The sequence below is a fragment of the Penaeus japonicus genome, unplaced genomic scaffold (assembly GCF_977035675.1).
Source record: "Penaeus japonicus unplaced genomic scaffold, GWHDUDI00000001_assembly GWHDUDI00000024, whole genome shotgun sequence".
Taxonomy (NCBI): domain Eukaryota; kingdom Metazoa; phylum Arthropoda; class Malacostraca; order Decapoda; family Penaeidae; genus Penaeus; species Penaeus japonicus.
In genome coordinates, this window is record NW_028234426.1 from 12,204,470 (window position 1) to 12,213,975 (window position 9,506).

General features: G+C 34.2%; 2 protein-coding genes across 5 annotated transcripts in view; one reads left to right on the forward strand and one right to left on the reverse strand.

Annotated features, from left to right (window-relative positions):
* The window catches only part of LOC122253464 (uncharacterized), a 7,965-nt gene extending 7,336 nt beyond the window's left edge, over window positions 1-629 (forward strand). For all 4 annotated transcript variants that reach the window (XM_043016554.2, XM_043016555.2, XM_043016556.2 and 1 more), the window contains exon 4: window positions 1-629. This exon is cut by the window's left edge and continues 425 nt beyond it. The gene's annotated coding sequence lies outside the window, so the exon portion shown is untranslated.
* A 1,197-nt stretch (window positions 630-1,826) lies between these two features.
* mRpS29 (mitochondrial ribosomal protein S29) lies at window positions 1,827-8,968 on the reverse strand. Its single transcript, XM_043016553.2, has 9 exons — window positions 8,816-8,968; window positions 6,728-6,840; window positions 4,827-5,040; window positions 4,177-4,269; window positions 3,705-3,841; window positions 3,292-3,452; window positions 2,518-2,659; window positions 2,231-2,323; window positions 1,827-2,098 (listed from the first exon to the last, which is right to left on the reverse strand). Exons 1-9 carry the CDS (start codon window positions 8,862-8,864, stop codon window positions 1,898-1,900), a joined length of 1,203 nt encoding a protein of 400 aa, XP_042872487.2. The 5' UTR covers window positions 8,865-8,968; the 3' UTR covers window positions 1,827-1,897.
* Between the last annotated feature and the right edge of the window lie 538 nt (window positions 8,969-9,506).

Sequence of the window (9,506 nt, forward strand, 5' to 3'; positions counted from 1 at the left end):
GATTCTGATCATTTGTTTCACTTTTATTCTCCAAGGTTCTGTTTGATGATGTTTTATTTTTGTCTGGCGTCGACTAAGACAATATAATAGTAATAAGGTATAAACAATTTACAACTCAAATCAATCAAATCAAAAATGATTTTAAGGGTCATGAATCTCTTTCTGTTTATCTTCAGGTATTCCTTCTAAAGCACAAGTTTTACAGATGGAGAAATAACTGTTTAGGCAGCAAAGGAATTTACAGAAAAACACCAGAACTTTTACAAATACAAGGCTGTCATTGGTACTCAAAAGCAATCACATATAATTTCACAGAGTTGATCAGTATCTACCGAGTGTCAACAGCCTCTTCTTGTACCTAGTGTGAATTAGTATATATATATTTATACTCAAATGTAATCTTGTAACTAACCCATGCACTTTTTGAATGGTTCTTCCCAGACTCCCAATTTTCTCTTTGAGTGTTTAGGGTAAAAGATTACAACATTTCATAGTTATGAAAGAATGTAAATGAATTAGTTTTGACTCAAAAATGGCTGTGCAGCAGATGAAAAGCTGAAAATTAGGTTCCAGTGTTATTCAATATGTTGGCATTTGTGCTTTCATATTTAATAAACAAGAGAAGTATTTTTCCTATTTTATTACCTGTGAGTGAGTAAATAAAAACAAGTCATCTATAAGACTATTTGTAATATATCTGAAGGAATCAATAACCTGTATTTACATCAAAAGGAAAAATACAGTAGGAAACTGATATGACTCCATGGAAATACCTGTCGCAGAAGAGTAAATGATGTGATAAATGCAAAATGATATTATTCAAAATTTCCAAGACAATCATATACTAGAGATAATCAGAGCCTGCAAAAAGAAAGAGAATAAGATCAAGGAATGCTCTAGCTCCCCAGATCAGTGTGCCTGACTTGACTCCTGACTTGAGTCTGATTTCTGAGCCAGATAATGCTTTGTGGAAACCCAGCAAAAAACAAATATAAGCAAACAGGTAGACAGCCCGTAGGAGGTATGTGAATGTTGGGCTAAGAGTTTGTATTACTGACAAGAGTGCTAATTATAATACAAAATGAAAATTACAAAACCTACTCAACATCCACACCCACCAATAATATGTGAAGTTTGGATATAAAATTAATCAAAATGTGTTGTTTTTATATAATACCAGCTCCAGAAAAAAATGAACTACTTGAGACAGCATCTATTTTCCAATAGGTAAAAGTAGCTTTCTTAGCTCTTCCAGTTGTGGTCCCTGACTGAAGACTAGATACCATGAAAATCCTTGATTTGTTTTGTTAATTTGGAAAATGTTTAAACCTTATCAAACAGTATCACTCTTTCTTTTTATTTTTTATTTCAACACCATTTTTTTTTCTTGATGCATATATGCATGATTAAGTTTTGAATCTGTCCTACCAAAACAATCTATTCTAAATAATTGCACCATCTCCAACTCAAGTTGTGCCTTTTTTTAAATTCAGATTCAGATCTCTAGTATCTTATGATGAAATGATGATAATGCATATGATTCAGAAAGAAATGACTTTCATAACACTGGATATATGAAAAAAAATTCTAATTAAAATAAAGTTGTTTTAAATCCATTTTACAAGTTAAATAAATGGAACATACATAGCTCAGAGATCAAAATAAAGACAAAGTCGAAAAGATATTCATGAAGAAAAGTAGGTAAAACCTAATCCAAAAGCTTTTATCCCTAAACAAGCAACATCTTCCATCCAATGCAATTTGTCTAAATGATTACAGGCCATTTTTATCTCAACCATCCTCCAAGGAGCAATAAAACACACAGAAACTTCCAACTAACATTCTTTACAAATTTACAACTATTAACACTGTCCGACGAACCTATGACCATCACATATTAAAGAGCATTACACACTTTCATCAGCATCAAAGGGTTACATCCACTGAGTGCTGCCAATTCCTTTCGCCCTTGCTCCGAAGACCCATTCACTGTCTGTAGCCAGTGCCGGTCTATGTAGTAGTTAATGGCACTCTCCATCTCCAGGTTGTTGTAGTCGTTGACAGGGATGGGGATAAATGGGTCGAGCTTCTCCCACCCCTATAAAGAAAATGAAAAAAGTATATTTTTACTGTTGTTGTTGCAAATATTTTTCTAGTTAGAGGGAACAAATACTGAACTTATTAAATCACAAAATATTTCAAAGCCAACTTGAATTATGAAGAAGCTAACCTTGCGTCTCAGCAAATATCGTGGTAAATGGGATTCTCGTCTTTCAGCGTCATTTACCAGCCTGTCGATTGTCCCAACAACAACCCCATTTTTCTGAAAAAACAATAACAAAAATATTAACAAAAAATAATAATAAATAAAAAGTGCATCCATCATTTACTTACCTGTCAAAAGTGAGGATACAATACTCTTTTCAGAAATCCCATAACTTGAATTATAAATATCATAGTAAGGAAAAAGGTTTTAAGTAACAACTTGATTTAAGATAAGTAATTAGTAAAGCTTACCCAGTCACTCTGAAACAGCTGACTAAAAGCTTGGAAAAGAGTGAAGTTGTCAGGTTCAACAATAGTGCGATCCTCTCGGCGATACAAGGAGTCTGGACAGTAGAAGGTGTTGATACCATCCACAACTACTGCCACCTTACACCTGGAAAAAATAATTCCATCAAAACCATTGTTTTAAAGAGAATATAAGATTTTACTACAAGTGATAAACTCTTTCGGAATAATGGTAATAAAAGGTATGGAATATGTTTAATTTAATCAGGACAATAGTGACGATGGAAAATGAATATGATAAAAGTAACCCACATGGAAAGCAGCATTTATGATAAACCATAATCAGAATAACATCAAAATTCTATAATTCTTTCACAATAAGAAGTATCAAGCATAAAGCCAGTTTATAATGCAAGGACAATGGAACTTCATGCTGAAATTATTGGACTACTGATGTCGTTACAGGAGGAAATTATCTTAGGTTCAGGATGAAAAGAAAAATACTAAACTGCTTTTTCTGGAGGACAATTTAAGCATGTTATGCACACCTGAGAGAAGTTAAAATAATTTAACTAAAACACATTAAAAAATGTTGCATTTATCAGTGGTCTATTTCTCACTGAATAAACTGGCTGAATAAACTTACTTTCAATATGCATAATGGAGGAAGCCAACACACATTATGGAAAAACAATATACAATAACTCACTTTTCACACACTAAAACACAAATAGTATCTCCAAAGTCAAAATTACACTAACAGATAATCAGTTCCATTACCTGCCATCAGTAGCATATTTCTTGATTTCTGTTGTAAGAGCCATGATACTATCAGATGCAAATCTTGCCCTGTTGATTCCTTGCTCAACCAAAGCCATAAGTGGAGATCCAGCTTCTGTAGATTCACGACGAGTCCACGTGTAAGTCATGGATGTTTTAAGCTGAAGGATAAATCAGACAGACTTTAAGATATTATCAAGCAGATATAAACATGTTGAATGACTTATCTGTTACTTTTATTTTAGAAGCTATAATGGACATGTATACAATGCTTATAAATGCAACACCAAGAATTGCTTCCTCTTCGTTTGGTCTTTTCATGCTGATATCTTGCATGCAGTTGGACGCAAAATAAAGCAGGACTCTTAAAACAAAATGTTTGACCAAGGTCTCTTCTTTTGCACATTTCATACCTGAAGAGTCTTCATCAATTCAGAGTTTTGAGATCTAAAATGCTGCAGCCAAACTGCCGCCTGAAGAGGGTGATCAAATCGTCCAGGAACACTTGAGGAAGGCACAACTTCCTTGACATTTCTCCGCCACTGTGACGCTGTACATGAAAAATTAATAAAGAGGCAATGGTAATAGTAATTATATCACAACACACACATTGGCCTGTGCGCTGTCCAGTGCTGTAGTAGCATTTTCTGCTGGCAATCTTACTACTTGATTTGAATCCCACAGTGTTAGTGGATAGTAACCTTAGCCATTCCTTACACACAGGGAGTAATTTTGAACAGAAAGCCAAAATTTGACTAAATGATCTAAGAGCCTGATCTAAGACTCAAAATTAATATGAAAATTATAATTATCACACACATACATATATCTACTCATTTACAGTCATATAAACTTTGCAAAATTATGGACAGCTTGTATACTCACGAACTGGAAGGTGAATAAGTAGCCATCCATCTTCAGCCAAGTAATGCAGGATATGAGTCAGGGATAAAGACTTTCCAGCACCATCACGACCATCTTAATAATTGCATTAAGGCTAATAATGTGTTCTTATGGCACATTACTAACATATACATCACATAATCAAGAAGTGAAAAGTTATTGGTTAAACCACAATCTACTTTCTTTGGCAAGTTTATCAATGATACTAAACGTTCCTCATGACAGACTGCATAATCCAAGACTTAAATTCTTAACCCATTCACACCAGATGATGTGATATCACATCATCGGAACATTTACAACACTATAGCTCTGAGAGGTTCAGCACGACTCTCTCCTTGAATAATCTCTCACCAGGAAGCTGTGCACGCTTGCTATATTGCCGGTGGGAGTTTGTATTAGAAAATGTATGCCACGTTATGAATGGGTTAACAAAGGATTTTTTCTTTATCCTTTCAAGCCCAATTATTCTAACAATTACAAAAGAGTAACAAAATAAATATAAAAAATCTATGAAGTGTGACTTATACCCCACAATTATATCACTTACTATCAAGACTCCCTTACACCACAGTTCAATGATAAAGAGACAGAATAAACCTCTTAAGCCTGCAGCATAACAAAAAGGATACACAGCATAAATTTGTTTGGAGGCAGGGACAAGTTGGACCGCTTGATCAGGTCAATCACGGTGAGAGCTGGTTCTCGCACCATCAGACATGTTTCATTGAATGTAGTGGACTGGACAACATATTTTTTGGGTATGCCTCCTAAGCTGTACAGCTGTTTGAGGACTTCTGGGTTTAACCTATACCAAAGTCCTAAATGATCCTTGGTATGAAGGCTCTGAAATAAAGGAAAAAATAAATAAATATCTAGACACACATAACCACATCACATCCAACCACACACATGCACAGCCACACTAGGGTTCTTCAAAAAAAAATCCACCTTCATGAAATAGCTAAAGGATGTTCAAAATTTGGAGATCATTTTTTTTTTTTTATTATTAACCCATTCCCGACGGGGGATTTCTAGCCTAGAATGTCCAAATGCCGGGGCTTTTGAATTATTAGGCCTAAATTAAATGAATAGCTGGCACAATACTGTGCCGCCCGGCAACTGGGCTTTTGAATGCGCGGTACACATGCTGTACCACCCGTCCTGTGTGGGTTAATGATAACAGCTTTACAAAACGAATTTAAAAATTTACTATTGCCACATCTACTTTCAAAATAACACATCTATTGGTTCAAAATATTTGTCACAAAGCCCCTAATGTCATCACTTTTCTGTTGATGTCCTTTCATTGCCACCACAAGCATTCATGTTCCATACTTCCAGTATACCCAAGTATAGTCCACAAGACTAAAATCAACCTTACTTATGTGTTTCTTAGTTCCTTAATACCTATGGTGCCTTGGTCCCTGACACTATTGTATCAAAAACCTATGCATTTGAAACAATGAACATCAATTCTGGCATGCAAAAAATGGAGGAATTCCTGTTTAATAATGTGGCAAATATATTCTCTGGAGTGCATAGCAGGGAGTGGCCATTGTAAATTATAATTCAGGTGTAGGTGTAAAATAGCTAGGGTTTTCTTGTTCACTGCTACATATGTCTACCATTAAATACATTACTAGATAGATTAACCCAATAATAATGAGGCAGTTTTGGCACCACCTAAACACAATAATGGGGTATTTTGAAGTGTGTAGGCATAATGCCTCAGGCTATTTGGCTGCTGAAGTGGCAGCCACCAGCTATGTGCACAATCATCCGGCATGCCAGCCATACAAAAAGCCACAATATGATATCACGTCACCGGCAGGAAGAGCCATGACGTGATATCACATCATCTGTTAACCCTTTCCCGACAGGGCACACACTAAGTGAAAACCCCTACGCCAGGCCATTGCAATATTGCATTGGAAACGTCACACTGGCACGACGCCCCAGCATCGGGAATTTAGCTGTGTCACACGGGTGTGACGCACCATCGTCATGGGGTTAATATGTTGCTTTCAAAATCTAAGTTTGCTATAAAAAATAATACTATCAAATGTCTAGATGTTTTTCTACAAAGGTCTCTTTGCCTGTCAACCAAGCAATTTATATGGAGGAAATACGCAAGATACTGAAGATTAGCTTTGAACAAGGATGGGAAGGTAAGCCATCTTATAATAAATTTCAAAAGTAAAGAACATAATCAATACATGTATTTTCAAAACAATGTGGCAATAGTAAATTTTCATATCTTTCCTATAAAACTGTTACCACTGATAAAAGAAATAAAGATGGAACTGAAATCAAAATGTTCTGGTTATCTATGATAATTTTGGTAAAATTCCTCCACAATGAGAGAGAGAGAGAGAGAGAGAGGGGGGGGATGCAATGCATACATGTACCCATCCTCCCAAACACATCCTATAGAATTGTTTTAAGAATCAAATTTCAATTAAATATTGAAAGAAAAACTGAAGGCTTATCTGAAAATTTTATAAAAAAAATAAGGCTGCTTTTCCCTTACTGGCTGATTCACTGATGTACGAGGGGCTGTGATCTGTTCCAAGACTGCATGACTATTCCAACACAGAGGCAAATGATGTTGAGTATTCTTAACCTGAAGAATACTTGATGAGCCTGATGAAAAGGAGTAAAAATGCATATAAAGATTCATGTTGATCAATTGACTTACTTCATAGTATATCCACGAGAAAAGTGATGAAAATTGTTTTCAAATGATTAGTTATGAGTTTCCTTTGTTTTTTCTTTATCAACTTTAAAAGACTGCTGGTCACTTGGTTAGAACATAGTCAATATAACTGTAAGAACGATGCCACATTTTGAAAACCACTGTGGGTGCTTTCTGAATTTGTTACTTAGGGTAATTGTGCAAAGTAAAAGAGAAATATGAGAAGCATTTTTCTGCTAAGAAATAAAATTACTAAATACAATAAACAGATTGTTATCCTTAACCAAAGATGGATTGAAAAAATTTAGATGGCTGTGAAATTCAACACAGAGAGGTCATGAAAAATTAATAAATACATATCATGTAGCCTAATATTGCATCTAAACAGAGTACCAAAAATGATTCGACATAATTTGGATAAAGATACCAGAAAATATTTGAGAACTATCTATAAGAGACATTGTACAACACAGGCCCAGTTAAATATCTTAGCAACTTGATTTTAAGCCACAATCTGCAGGTTACGAATCATTGCTATAAAACATCCATTTATAAATTGGTAACTTTGAGTAAACAAACAAAAATGATAATTAGCCAACAGTGCAGCCTCCACACTCAGGTATAGACCAACAAATCTCCACTAGGTAAATTCTGGCAAGAAAAAGCTTGCAGACCTAATTGGTGATTTAAAACTTAATAAAAATGAAAATCATCCATACACATTTTATGGAATTGACAGACTGATGGAATGTAAAACACTTTTCATCTATGACATTTCCTGTGCAAATCATTTGATACAGAAATATATTACGCATAGTAGCTCCATTGTCCTTCATCCTTTACTGATAAACAATTAACTATTACATCTTTGTAGCGCATTTTTTTGGAAAAAGCACCATCTCTAATACATAAGACGGCCAATCAAAAGCATGGACAGTTGTTTGAGGTTTCACAAAGTTTGAACGTTTGAAGCAGATTAGACATGTGTAAATTTACTGCACATATGAAAATTTGGTTAACCTTTTCTCTGTAGTGCCATTTGGTATAGAGGCAACTGTGATCACTGTGTACATGGTATATAAATAATGCATGTCAGTAAATTATAAACACAGATTTTTTTTTTTTTTTTTTTTTTTTTTAAGTTCTCCTGAAATTAACCTTTTATAAATAAATATAAACTGTGTCTACCTTCCACCCGAATATCCCAATCACACGAGCCAAATGGATTGGAATTTTAGTTGAACTGAGTTCATTGCGACAAAGGGATAAAAGGGGTATAAATGAGAATGAATATTTTCACAACAGAAGAGATGTAATTTACGCATTTCAGGTTACCCCGTCTTCAGAACTAGTTCTGAAAACGGGGTAACCCGAAACACGTCAATTACATCTCTTGTGTTGTGAAAATATTCAGTCTCATTTATACCCCTTTTATCCATGATAGTTGAATAATTAACTAAAGGTTTGCAATGATATCGAACCAACGCTGGACACGTTCAGGACATGCATTTTCAATCTAAGTGAATGCATGACAAATCAAAGCTTAGAAGATTAAGGATAAAAAAACATTTAGATATTTCAAGTCAATAAATAATAATCTTAGCCTCACAACTTGAACAGATCTCGAGTGTTATCTAAAAAAATAATAATACTGAATATTTGTCCTTCAAGTATCATCTTTAACTACAAGTCTATGTTGCTGATTTACTCAAATCTACCAAAAATGCCGATTTATTGTGTGTCTTGACGAAAATACATATGAATTAAGTGCATACACTACATTTTGTGATCAGGTTCATTTTTTCTCGAGCCTTTTCTCAGCTTTCCATAGAATAATATGATTTGAATAGTTATGGACTTATAATTACAGCTGATGAACATGCACAATACCAGTGCCCAACATGTAAAACAAGAAACACATACGTAATTCAGGCAATATTCGTAAGATCCTCCGTGCCATGATACCGGCCATGTTTACAGCTGGGGTTACGGAGCTAAAATAGTTAGTGCAAAAAATGTTTGGATACTGGTCTTTCTCTTAAAATATATCATACTTTATCAATTTCAGGCATATGCAATCATACTGGACCATATGAAGCACATACGATTATGGAAATATAAGTATGCTAATCTAATTTAGGCCAGTTATCCACGAGCAAAGGTACAGACCAAAGACTATATACGATGATTTTATACTAAAGTAATAACAAATTGATCAATAACCAGCTTTCTAAAGGAAATGCAGTTTATCAACTTCTCATTATTATTGTTTAAATTTTGTCCGTAATTTCTGATAATTATCGTCACCACAGTATTGGTATTGTTATTATCACCGTTGTTATAAAATCAGCATCAATGTTATCATATCATCATCTTTTTTTATGTTCTCTGCACAATCATTGTCATTACCATTATTAGCATGCTCTGTTGTTACTATTATCATGTATCTCATAACAAATGATACCAGCAAAATAATGATAATAGTGACTATCATATACTACTATCATTATTATTATCATTATTATCATCATTATTATTGTTATTATTGTTATCGTTATCATTATTGTGATTATCATTAATATTATCATTATCATTATCAGCTATCATTTATCAT